The 13,708-nt window shown below is 41.2% G+C and overlaps 1 protein-coding gene across 1 annotated transcript; it reads left to right on the top strand.

Annotated features, from left to right (window-relative positions):
- The first annotated feature begins 8,645 nt into the window (after positions 1 to 8,645).
- LOC132565085 (uncharacterized PPE family protein PPE24-like) lies at positions 8,646 to 10,898 on the top strand. Its single transcript, XM_060229690.1, has one exon. It carries the CDS (start codon positions 8,646 to 8,648, stop codon positions 10,896 to 10,898), a length of 2,253 nt encoding a protein of 750 aa, XP_060085673.1.
- The last annotated feature ends 2,810 nt before the right edge of the window (positions 10,899 to 13,708 follow it).

Below are 13,708 nucleotides of genomic sequence, written 5' to 3'. Positions count from 1 at the left end.
GTTTTTTCCACTGTACTAGAATCCTCAATGAACTTCTAGAAGTTAACACAGACTTTGGTCACAGACGATTATGTACAGGTTAGTTGCATGGCCCTGGTAAACAGCAGTCAGGCTTACGTTGTCCCAGTCGACAGTGGCGAGCTGGAGCTACTTCTCAACAAACGTTAATTGGGGCAGCATACACAACGAATTAAATATTAATGTCGAGATGTCTCTCCTTAAATTAAGAGAAACTACCGTTTGTATATCGAGGAAGGAAACCCGTTATAATTGATTTAGTGACAGTATTTGTTGTTTGGAGTTAGAATGGTGACATTGTGGCAGTGCCCCTCTCTTCCGTCCTCTCTCCAAACTCCTTTCTTATACTCATTGCTATTGTGTCCTAGACACAAAGACAATCTCAACTTCGATTTTTTTTTTCTCGGCAATTAGCTGGTGTCAAAGCAAAAACATCTCTGTACCAGCATCAACCATTACCTTGGAATCCTGAGGAAAAAAACACCGATTTTTTTTTTAGTTCCTCGTACGGGTCATTTTTATTCGTTAACAATCTCAAAGAAAGCGTTTCTTAACACTGGTATTTAGCATTGATTTTGTACGACGGATACGTGGAGATGCAGGGAATCATTTGTTAAGCCAGGAATGATACCGGTAATTCCGCACCATCAAGTTACGAAAATGACATCTATCCTGAAAACAGACGGTCACACATCAATGGGTATCGAATCCGTACCTGACGTACACGGATGAATACGTTCAGTTCTGGTGTTTGTTACTGTTTAACATGCACCATACATATTTAAACATGTTGTCAAAATCTCAGTGTCTCGGTATCAACTACCGGTGCGATCGACCCGTAATATCATATTCTTCATCGTAGTCTTTGTTCCGTCAGACCACAGGAATGTGATACACGTGGCTTGAAAGTTTGTTATGTAAAATTAACTTTCGATATCGACATGCTATCAGTCAGTCTGTTTCAGCTGTTCTAACCGCACAGGGACGGGGTAACTAGATATTTCGTATTGATACAGCGCCACAGCTCCGTCAGAATTTAATTGGCATTATGTAAATTAATAAGTTGAAAAGCTTTCGAATTGGGAGATATGTTGTATCCAAACAGTCCATTTATTAATGTGATGAAAATTCTTTTGGCGAGTCCATGACAAATGAATAGTATTTCCGAAAAAAAAAAACCCCGAGCACGATTGCCAATGCACCCACAGCTTTAAATGGAATATTACTGTCTTGTTCCTGCAACACGACGTAATTGTAACTATTTAAAGAGGTACCCATGAACAAACATTGTTTTACTTGTTTATCATCTGCTAACAGACTAGCCATCGGAATCACCTCGAATATTCTGTGGTAACTCGTTAAGCAATGTTGTACAAAAGACATACAAGTGAACATCGTCTTTCAATACGACACACTATTGTCAAGTTTAACGATTAAACAGCCGAACGCGGCTGTCTTTCTAGGACTCGTAAGTATACATATTCGAAAGGCGAGATAGAACATCAAATTCGGAAGAAATAGATGTTAAACTCTGTATGGTGAGGTCCTCAAACTCCATAATTCAATATAAACCCTAAAAGTTCAGTATTGGGTAATTTTAAAGACCGCCAAATACAACCGTACATTCTAATTCATGTAATTATTTGATAAGAGTTTTGACAGCACACGATGTTAGTTGATGTTTTCTGTGTAAACGGTGTTGACACACGTCAATAAAATTAACTCCCGTTGCGCGTGCATTACATATCAGGTTTATGTCATATAGTATCTTCAATTACAGAAACAGACTTATGATTCCAAAGCTTTACTTCACAAAGTTATTATTACAAACGAAGTAAATCTCCCAGTACTCCTCCATTGGCCTACAGTGACCACAGCTCGCGCTACCCGTTTACCTGACATTCACGTTAGTGGGAAATTGCTACCTTCTTAACGAGTTTACTTAACAATAAAACCATGCTTTTCTGTGCCAAGCATGCGCCGTTCTATTTCTTGATCATGCAGATGGTGGTATTTTGTTCTTCAAGAGAGAAACTGGCCTGTCACTCATTTCCACTGTCAACATTTGAAAAAGTAATTTTATCGTTGTTGTTATACCACATAACAGGTAGACGAAATTGTCATGTAAATAACGTAACGCGTATGTATTTAGATAACAAAGACGATTCAAAGACAGGATGTCCTTGAGACCAACTACTCTCTCCGACTAAGTATTCATGTCTACCCATCTTAAATGTTAATCACTTTAGAAATTAGACTTTTAGCGTGGTACAGATGATTATTAAAACCAAATGAAAAAATTCTAAAGTAGAAAACAAAACACTGAGGATAAATCAAGACAAAATCTATTCAATTGTCTTGAATGATTAGATTTCAGAAAGCAATTTCTTTCATGAAGAACAATAGGTAGATAATTTCCTGTTGTACTTCAATCGCTAGACTTCAAGTAATTTTGTCTTACCAATCATTTAATCAAAATGTACACACGGCGGTGCTTAAAAACAACGAGTTACTTAAACTCTGACAACGTTCAGCAGTATAAGAAAATTGCTTCAGAATTGCAATTCTGTCCTATTGTTATTAACGCAAGTAGACCTCGTTTGTTTGTCATTTCAAGCACATTGACATAAAACATTGCTACATCTTTATACGTGTTGAGGGGTAATTAGCCCTCCACACAGTAAAATGGAGGAAAAGCCCCACATGTCGACAAAAGAAAGAGATATTCTTGGTATCACTGACTTGAGTTGGTTGGTGATTTCGGTCATCTCGCATTTTGTCTCGTTTTGACTTTCGGTACGTGGCCGATTTTTAATCAATTATTATATATACATTTTGGTAATGAAGTTAATCTTCAAAATATACATGAAATGTAAACCCTTTCATGATATTTTTGCATTTAATCTCAGATTCTTTTCGCATTATTAATCTTAATTGATCTTGTATAATGACAACTTCCTTATTTAAGCAGCCTTCACTTGCACACTTTGATGAACCAACTGACTCGCAGTTATGATTGCTAATTTTAACATTTTTGTCGCGTAATAAATCTCTCCGCTATTGACATCCTTGTCAGTTTACATGTATGTGTCCCTCAGTTCGGGGAGTTTGATGTACTAAACTGGTAAAAGTCAAACGCCATGTTGATAGGTCCAATGTTTAAGTGTAGTGTATTTAGGCCCAAATAGATCTCTATTGGTCATTCCAATACTACAGTCTCGTCTGTAATCACCGCCGGTGTTGTCTGCAGTAACATTTGCCTCTGGGGAATCAGGAACACAATATCATTAATATTTAAAATCCAATTTCTAAATTCATGTCTCCTTATTGGTGTTCATCTCATCTTTTAATAACCTCATTCCTGTATCATACTGAGTAGAAGATTTTCGCTGTCCTGTCCACTTCGATCGAGGTCGACAGAGACGGTCCTGACGTCATCAGTGTCGGTGTACACAATATGTCGTTACGATTTGATTGAAAGGGTCGTTGTGGTTTTTTAATCACCATTGTGTGACAATGCTACGATATAGACTTACCGCTGTGTATTACTAACGTATGAATTGCCAACGGCACATGAATATTGTAATGTAAACCATTTGAGGTTATCTCCCCTTATAACAAGATAAAGTGTTTTAATGGTTGCTGTAGTTACAGGCACTGTCATGCTGTAAGCTGTATAAAGGCAAAAATCAGCATCAACGTGCTTCCTTATATTTTCTTTTTAACAGTTGGCATTCATATTGCGCATGAATGTCATATGAAGCAGTACAATGATTGATATAAGGGGCATGTTATCGTGGCTTGAAGGACGATGTTACGGCTGCTTCTATGGCATTATTAGAAAGTTAATACCTTTGAAATATGATGCGTGAGCTTTAAAAACGATAAAATTATACGGCCAAGAGATATGAAACGTTTGGTGGCTCTTTTTACACTATCGGCGGATGCTTGCATCATGTAGGCAATGCTGCATTGTTATTGTAATCGTCTGTCTAGCATTACACTGGTGTCAGCAACAATTTGTTTTAAAAACACGAAACTTGAAAAAACAATTTCCAAGGTGAAAGACATACAATTACCGCCGTCATCCTCCTTTACATGTACACCAAACAGCTTGTGTACCGCTCCACACCACTAGAGGGTGTTTTCAGTAGGACTTGCCACAAGGCCAATTACAGCGCTAACTGCTGGGTCTGGGAAGACTCATCTATTCGTGTTCAATACTTGACGCTGACGCGTCGGGTTTGTGGCGTTCCGGTGTGTAAATCTACACTGCTGTATACATTGTCTGTCATTCATCACACAGGGTATATAGTGAAATAGCTAGGAAAGGAATTCGTGTAGGTCTTCAGTTTGTTTTTTTTTCCAAAATGTAATGTATGTAACGTAATGTGTAATATTGTTAAATTATTGAACAGATATTGATCATACTAACCTAGGAGACGATTACTATACAATCGCTTGTTCTAGGGCACGTACCGAAAACGTTTATTGTACCAAAGAATATCGAGTGAATGTTGAGTAGCTACTTTTGATACAAATTAGGAATTCGATGCATTAGAGTCAAATAAGTGAATCAAACTGCATCATACAGCTGATTCGTCAGTGATGACAAAGGTCTAAATTTTGAAACCTAGAAGCCGACTGAGCAAAATCCAAAGTGATCGAAAGAAGTGCACTAGCCCTACAATTCAACCAATTCCGTAATTTTCATATATACCTGATCATTCTGAAAGAACCCCAAGTACAAGTGTATATTCTGAACTACATTAGTATAATCTGAACTACCTGTTTATATTCTGAACTACATTAGTATAATCTGAACTACCTGTTTATATTCTGAACTACATTAGTATAATCTGAACTACCTGTTTATATTCTGAACTACATTAGTATATTCTGAACTACCTGTTTATATTCTGAACTACATTAGTATAATCTGAACTACCTGTTTATATTCTGAACTACATTAGTATATTCTGAACTACCTGTATATATTCTGAACTACATTAGTATATTCTGAACTACATTTGTATATTCTGAACTACATTAGTATATTCTGAACTACCTGTTTATATTCTTAACTACATTAGTATATTCTGAACTACATTTGTATATTCTGAACTACATTAGTATATTCTGAACTTCATTTGTATATTCTGAACTACCTTTTTATATCCTGAACCCTGTTTTAATATTCTGAACTACCTGTATATATTCTGAACTACATTAGTATATTCTGAACTACCTGTTTATATTCTGAACCCTGCCATTGGGAAAATCTTGATAATTATTCTTGTTCTAGGTATGAAATAACTTAACACACAGGAACCATCTGGGAATATGCCTTCTATAGTGCAGTTGTACATGATGTGTATGACGAGATAGATTCTTAGTGGTTTTAAGTTCATACATGAAACATTTTCTATATATCTTCTGATTCACAATACATGATAAATGATATCTAGATTATAATGTAAATTTGAGATGTTTCTCATACTATTTTACATAATATTACGTCACTTGATTGACAGCAGCCATTCAGATCGATTCCATAAAAACGTCGGCTAAAGTAACTAATTAAAACACTCTCAGATATCCTAGGTTTTCCAGGCCTGGTTTGCTAATGATTGAAATCGCTATAAACATGCTGATTTTGTAGAATTGTGATTTTTGTGGGTCTAAATCACCAATTATCTGTCAAATGGTTATTTGTTAAACACTTACTGCTCTACTTCATAAGGACTGACCAAGGCAATTCCTGCAAATTTTTCAACGTATCCCAGTCTTTCATATCTTTTTGCCCTCCTCCAATTTTTTTATTTGAACTTTTTAAAAAGGGATACATTTAATCTTTTTTACTAAATAAAGATATACACACAGAATTTTATTAGATTAAGTATGCAAATTCCATTTGTCGCGGTCACGGTAGAAAAATTTGGATTATGTTTTAGATCAAACCCATTTGTTTCTGTCTAAACACCATACCTCGATAAAATATTGGCGGGAAAAATACCGATCTGTTACAATTTTGTAACCCAAAAGGGACAAATTTATCACGCGCGACTGCGCATGCTCCATCAGTTATCATTTATCTAGTAATAATATCGTTCAGCCCCCTCTATGCTTATGTGGTCAAATTGAAAACACCACTCATCAATTTCTTTCAGAATGTACCACGTGCGATGAAACTAGAAGACGGTATTAACATGCATTACCTTACAATATTACATGACATGATTTACTCTTTGGGAACGAGACATTATCTGTACAGGAAATCAATACAATATAGATATAGAACTGCACAATTAAAACAAATATATCATCGGATATAACATAACATAACATATATATTTTTTTTAATTTTACACGTACCAACCAACTCCCCAACCCTTCCTTCATTCCTTCCTTTCTCCTTATTTAAAACTTTATATCTGCCTTCTCCGTGTACAAACTTTTCCCCAACTCACCCCCTAAACTATCTGTCCGCCCTTCCTCTAGTGTAAAATATTCCTATATTATTTTCATTGTTAACTTGTCACTTATACACTGTCCATTTACAATGTAAATGCTGATTCATATAAGGTAATAGATTTACATAAGTGTCTTAAACACCTGGTTTTATTTTCCTTCTCGACCATATTCTATTATCTATAAAGTCGATGAAGCATTTTAATAAAACAAAGTTTAAGCTATTTTCCAAAACGCACGTTTTAAAAGTATTTGCACACATAGGGTGCACCCATGGATGCGAGATTGCCCTAAGCGGCTTCCATAATGAACAGGCAGGTTGTTTTGTTCAGCATACAACTACACGGTTTAGGACATGTAGAAAAACTTTATCGATTAGAAATATAAAAATGCAATATCGTCCTAATCCATAATGCATCGCCACTTTATACAGAATGGGTTGTAGAATGGTTGGTGGTGATGGGGTCGTCAACCTGGCAAGTTTTTAGCATTTTATAAATTATAAAATAATTAACTTCCCTGTAATCATATCAAATTCACGTTCTAAAACATCGTTGTATTTGAAATAACTATCATTGCTTTCCAAACAATTTCATATTTAAGATATTCTCTTCTGCATTTAAATAGCTTTACGTTATACCTAAATATAGATTAACGCTGAATAGTGGTGTTTACGGAGACACGGAGAGAAGGCGGAAGTACACACGTATCTAGATATAGATATGCTGACGAGTGCGGTATTTCACATTGTTGTGCAATTGTACACGGTATATATAGGGTAGATCCGCTGGAGTGGACACAGTAGTGGAGATATGGGGGTCGACACTGCGTCAAGGCAAATGCGTCGGTCAAAGGTATTCTAAGCTTACTTCGTCATGAGTCTGCTTTCTAGCAGCTCGTACTGAAACACTGGTCCTGGGATCGAACCATCCCATAGCAACCACGCGATCACACATCACGTGTGCTAGGTGGTGGGATGGGGAGTCCCGGGGCCCCCAGGTTCAATGACATCACGTGGAATGGCCTTGATAATCAATGCATACCATTTCCGTGGAGTCAGTCTGGGGGATAAATTTCGTCATGAGATTGAAGATGAGAAGATCGACGCTACAGGTATAGGGATGGTAGGTATATTGTCGACTCTGGGATGGTATATAGTCGACACAAGGACGGTATATGGTCGACTCAAACGATATCGCGTAGACACAAGGATGGTATATGACCGACACAGGGACGGTAAAAAATGGGTGAGTATTATCGATATAAAAATTATTTCCTAAAAATTAAGCGATTTCAATAAAAATAGTAAACATAGTAACAGTCAGGCATCAACTGTTTCTAGCTAGTGTAAGTCTATAGAACGTCATACAGATTTATAGTTGGAAAGACGTAGATTTTCGTACACCCTGAGGTCACTGATCAGAAAAAAAATCCTGATACATCTTACCAAAAGTTTAAGCAACGATTTTTTAAAAACTCATTTTGAGTCAAAATCAATTTAACACTAAATTAAAGAAACAGAGATATCGGGATCGACAAACATATTTACATAACAATTACCGTATTTTCATTGTAATTTTTATGCCATTTTCTATCTCTTTGTAAATTTGATGTCCGAAATTTAGTAGTGAAAATCGTTTCCCATTGCAGTCTTTAAATCTTTTATTTTAAAACAAATTAAGCAATTTTAACTGATTTTTATCTGGGGTGAACACTCGCAAATAATGACGTCACAATACGACGCCCCCTTGACATGTATACCATGTGAAGATCATGTGACATTATTGTACACCTCAGAATGCCGTTTCAGACTGGCACTTTTAAATCAATTGGATCACTGTTGATAATTCACAATCTATTTAAGATAACATCAGTTTATTTCTGGTCGAGGACCAGATTCCTGTATACCTGTCTCACATTAAACAATTATATTAATTTTTCAGATACTTCCTTTAATATTTATTCGTTGCTTTATAATTAAAGAAAAGTTATTTGTATGTGAGTAAGCAACATTTTCTGACAGTTCATTACAAATCGGCACTGTTCTGATTGAAATTTCTTTCTGAACTTATCATCATATTTACTTAGATTATATTTAAGTGTGTCCTCTGTCACTGCGGAGATCAGCTGTACCTGCCATAGACACCCGTTCTCACATGACCCTGACTGTGGATGTCCCTGCCATAGACACCCGTTCTCACATGACCCTGACTGTGGATGTCCCTGCCATAGACACCCGTTCTCACATGACCCTGACTATGGATGTCCCCGCCATAGACACCCGTTCTCACATGACCCTGACTATGGATGTCCCCGCCATAGACACCCGTTCTCACATGACCCTGACTATGGATGTCCCCGCCATAGACACCCGTTCTCACATGACCCTGACTATGGATGTCCCCGCCATAGACACCCGTTCTCACATGACCCTGACTGTGGATGTCCCCGCCATAGACACCCCTTCTCACATGACCCTGACTGTGGATGTCCCCGCCATAGACACCCGTTCTCACATGACCCTGACTGTGGATGTCCCCGCCATAGACACCCGTTCTCACATGACCCTGACTGTGGATGTCCCCGCCATAGACACCCGTTCTCACATGACCCTGACTATGGATGTCCCCGCCATAGACACCCGTTCTCACATGACCCTGACTATGGATGTCCCCGCCATAGACACCCGTTCTCACAGGACCCTGACTTTGGATGTCCCCGCCATAGACACCCGTTCTCACATGACCCTGACTATGGATGTCCCCGCCATAGACACCCGTTCTCACATGACCCTGACTATGGATGTCCCCGCCATAGACACCCGTTCTCACATGACCCTGACTATGGATGTCCCCGCCATAGACACCCGTTCTCACATGACCCTGACTATGGATGTCCCCGCCATAGACACCCGTTCTCACATGACCCTGACTATGGATGTCCCCGCCATAGACACCCCTTCTCACATGACCCTGACTATGGATGTCCCTGCCATAGACACCCGCCACATGACCCTGACTATGGATGTCCCCGCCATAGACACCCCTTCTCACATGACCCTGACTGTGGATGTCCCCGCCATAGACACCCGTTCTCACATGACCCTGACTGTGGATGTCCCCGCCATAGACACCCGTTCTCACATGACCCTGACTGTGGATGTCCCCGCCATAGACACCCGTTCTCACATGACCCTGACTATGGATGTCCCCGCCATAGACACCCGTTCTCACATGACCCTGACTTTGGATGTCCCCGCCATAGACACCCCTTCTCACATGACCCTGACTATGGATGTCCCCGCCATAGACACCCGTTCTCACATGACCCTGACTTTGGATGTCCCCGCCATAGACACCCGTTCTCACATGACCCTGACTATGGATGTCCCCGCCATAGACACCCGTTCTCACATGACCCTGACTATGGATGTCCCCGCCATAGACACCCGTTCTCACATGACCCTGACTATGGATGTCCCCGCCATAGACACCCGTTCTCACATGACCCTGACTATGGATGTCCCCGCCATAGACACCCCTTCTCACATGACCCTGACTATGGATGTCCCTGCCATAGACACCCGTTCTCACATGACCCTGACTATGGATGTCCCCGCCATAGACACCCCTTCTCACATGACCCTGACTGTGGATGTCCCCGCCATAGACACCCGTTCTCACATGACCCTGACTGTGGATGTCCCCGCCATAGACACCCGTTCTCACATGACCCTGACTGTGGATGTCCCCGCCATAGACACCCGTTCTCACATGACCCTGACTATGGATGTCCCCGCCATAGACACCCGTTCTCACATGACCCTGACTTTGGATGTCCCCGCCATAGACACCCCTTCTCACATGACCCTGACTATGGATGTCCCCGCCATAGACACCCGTTCTCACATGACCCTGACTTTGGATGTCCCCGCCATAGACACCCGTTCTCACATGACCCTGACTATGGATGTCCCCGCCATAGACACCCGTTCTCACATGAGCCTGGCTGTGGATGTCCCAACTAAAGAAACCCCGTTCTCACATGACCCTGACTGTGGATGTCCCCGCCATAGACATCCGTTCTCACATGACTCTGACTATGAATGTCCCAACCATAGACACCCGTTCTCACATAGCCTGTCTGTGGTTGTCCCAACCATAGAACCCCGTTCTCACATGACCCTGACTATGGATGTCCCCGCCATAGACACCCGTTCTCACATGACCCTGACTATGGATGTCCCCGCCATAGACACCCGTTCTCACATGAGCCTGGCTGTGGATGTCCCAACTAAAGAAACCCCGTTCTCACATGACCCTGACTGTGGATGTCCCCGCCATAGACATCCGTTCTCATACGACCCTGATCGTAGATGTCCCTACCAAGTTTTTTCACTGAATCGCTGAGTTATACAAAGGGAAGTAACTCTTGACCGGGACATATAAATACTGAACGTCAGAATGACATGATCCTGGGATTTGATGTCACGATACATACCAGTTCTCGTTTGACCCTCGGGTCTACTTTATTATATCACACATTTAGAATTGACTACGGCTGATGTTTCAGTCTCGCGAGGGAAAGTTAATTCCTCGCTCCTCTGGGATTGTTTAAGTGCAATGCATTTGTAAAACAAAATGTCGAGTGTACAGGTCGCCTCACTCAACCTTAGCTAATAGGAATATCCTTTAGTCGAGCTGTAAAGTGTCGGGCGCAGACGGTATTTTTATACTTAATGTACTGATATCAATATTCTGCCTCTTCTACTCCGGCCGAGCACGCAATATAACGGTATCGTTGTTAAAGCCCATAAACCGACAAAATTGCAGCTTATGTCCGACTTACAATCATTCTGATTGTATTTCCCAAATAGGAAAATACACAGGAACATAAATTCAGACATGAAAGCATCAAATTAAGTAACCCATATGTATTTTTAAGCGTCAAAAATCACTCAAATATTCCTACTGCTCTGATGAAAACCCGAGACAACAATACATAAAATATCGGTAACATGTCAAACTATTTGTCAATATTGACCGAACCGTAATCCTTATCAACATAGAACGTAACCCATGTATATAATGTTGTGTTCCATGTATATAATGTTGTGTAATGCCGTAACACCCCAATCAAACTCTCGTTTATAGTGAGTAAACCTACGATAGAAACACGGTAGTACCGTCCATTGGGCTACTTGGTAGTTTATTTATATGGAAAGTGTTGCAAGTGATCATTTCATTTTTAAAAAGTGATTTTTAATTGATAAATGTTTCAGAATAACAAAAAACTTGTTAATACCAACTATCATATATATATGTACGTGATTGTGTCTCTTACACACTTTGATAGTGATTGGGGCATCCCCACCACCACCCTCCCCCGACAAGCCCAACCCCCTTGGATTTGTGATTGAAGCATCCCCACCACCACCTGTCCACGACAAACCCAACCCCTTGGATTTGTGATAGAAGTATCCCCATCACCACCCCTCCCCGACAAACCCAACCCCCTCGGATTTGTAATTGAATCATCCCCAACCCCTCCCTCCCCGACAAACCCAACCCCCTTGAATTTGTGATTGAAGCATCCCCACCACCACCTGTCCACGACAAGCCCAACCCCCTTGGATTTGTGATTGAATCATCCCCACCACCACCTGTCCACGACAAGCCCAACCCCCTTGGATTTGTGATTGAATCATCCCCACCACCACCCTCCCCTGACAAGCCCAACCCCTTGGATTTGTGAATGAATCATCCCCACCACCACCTATCCACGACAACCCAACCCCCTTGGATTTGTGATTGAATCATCCCCACCACCTTTCTCCCCCGACAAGCCCAACCCCCTGGGATTTGTGATTAAAGCATCCCCACCACCACCCTCCCCTGACAAGCCCAACCCCTTGGATTTGTGATTGAAGCATCCCCACCACCACCTGTCCACGACAAGCCCAACCCCCTTGGATTTGTGATTGAATCATCCCCACCACCACCTGTCCACGACAAGCCCAACCCCCTTGGATTTGTGATTGAATCATCCCCACCACCACCCTCCCCTGACAAGCCCAACCCCTTGGATTTGTGAATGAATCATCCCCACCACCACCTATCCACGACAACCCAACCCCCTTGGATTTGTGATTGAATCATCCCCACCACCTTTCTCCCCCGACAAGCCCAACCCCCTTGGATTTGTGATTGAATCATCCCCACCACCTTTCTCCCCCGACAAGCCCAACCCCCTGGGATTTGTGATTAAAGCGTCCCCACCACCACCTGTCCACGACAAGCCCAACCCCCTTGGATTTGTGATTGAATCATCCCCCCACCTTTCTCCCCCGACAAGCCCAACCCCCTTGGATTTGTGATTGAATCATCCCCACCACCTTTCTCCCCGACAAACCCAACCCCCTTGGATTTGTGATTGAATCATCCCCACCACCTTTCTCCCCCGACAAGCCCAACCCCCTGGGATTTGTGATTAAAGCATCCCCACCACCTTTCTCCCCCGACAAGCCCAACCCCCTGGGATTTGTGATTAAAGCATCCCCACCACCTTTCTCCCCCGACAAGCCCAACCCCCTGGGATTACCACCACCCTTTCTCGGCAAGCCCCTTAGATTTGTGATTACAATTTGATTTGAAAATTTCAATGTCTTAATGAAGATCTTCTATAGCAGCTTTCATTTTATTCGCCAATGGAAGTGACCGTTTTCATGGTGACGAGTTTTTGTCATTGAATAGGATCAATAGAGATGTATTATACTAATATGACGTGTTCTTTTGTAGTGTGTCCGGCTCTGATATAATCTTCCAGATATTTATGTCTGAGTAAGGTTATATAACCCTTCCTTTCAGATTACATCGCCTACACAAAGGTACATACCAAACAACACTAAAAAGGCATGTTTTGTCACGGTATGCCCAGGGGCCCCACGAACCAGGCAAAAATTCAGACTGACCAATAGTCAAGGTAAGCTGTTATCGATTGAACAGATGACTACAAAGAGTTTTACCGGACAATTGGACACGGTGACAGGTCCGCCCGCAGTTTCACTAATTGGCGTGGTAATATTTCATGTACATGACGTAACACCGTGTACTGTTCAACAAGCTGCCTGACAACTAGCACTGTTTACCTGTCCGTACAGACGTATACCTGGACACAAGAACGGCATTACACTCCGCTAAAATTTCGTGATTTCTTAACG

The sequence above is a fragment of the Ylistrum balloti genome, unplaced genomic scaffold (assembly GCF_031769215.1).
Source record: "Ylistrum balloti isolate Yb309-2 unplaced genomic scaffold, AGI_CSIRO_Ybal_v1 Utg369690, whole genome shotgun sequence".
Lineage (NCBI taxonomy): Eukaryota > Metazoa > Mollusca > Bivalvia > Pectinida > Pectinidae > Ylistrum > Ylistrum balloti.
This window is presented reverse-complemented; position numbering and strand designations above follow the sequence as displayed.

Excerpts from the sequence above, each read along its gene's own strand:
- LOC132565085 (XM_060229690.1), top strand. The coding sequence starts at position 8,646 with ATGACCCTGACTGTGGATGTCCCTGCCATAGACACCCGTTCTCACATG.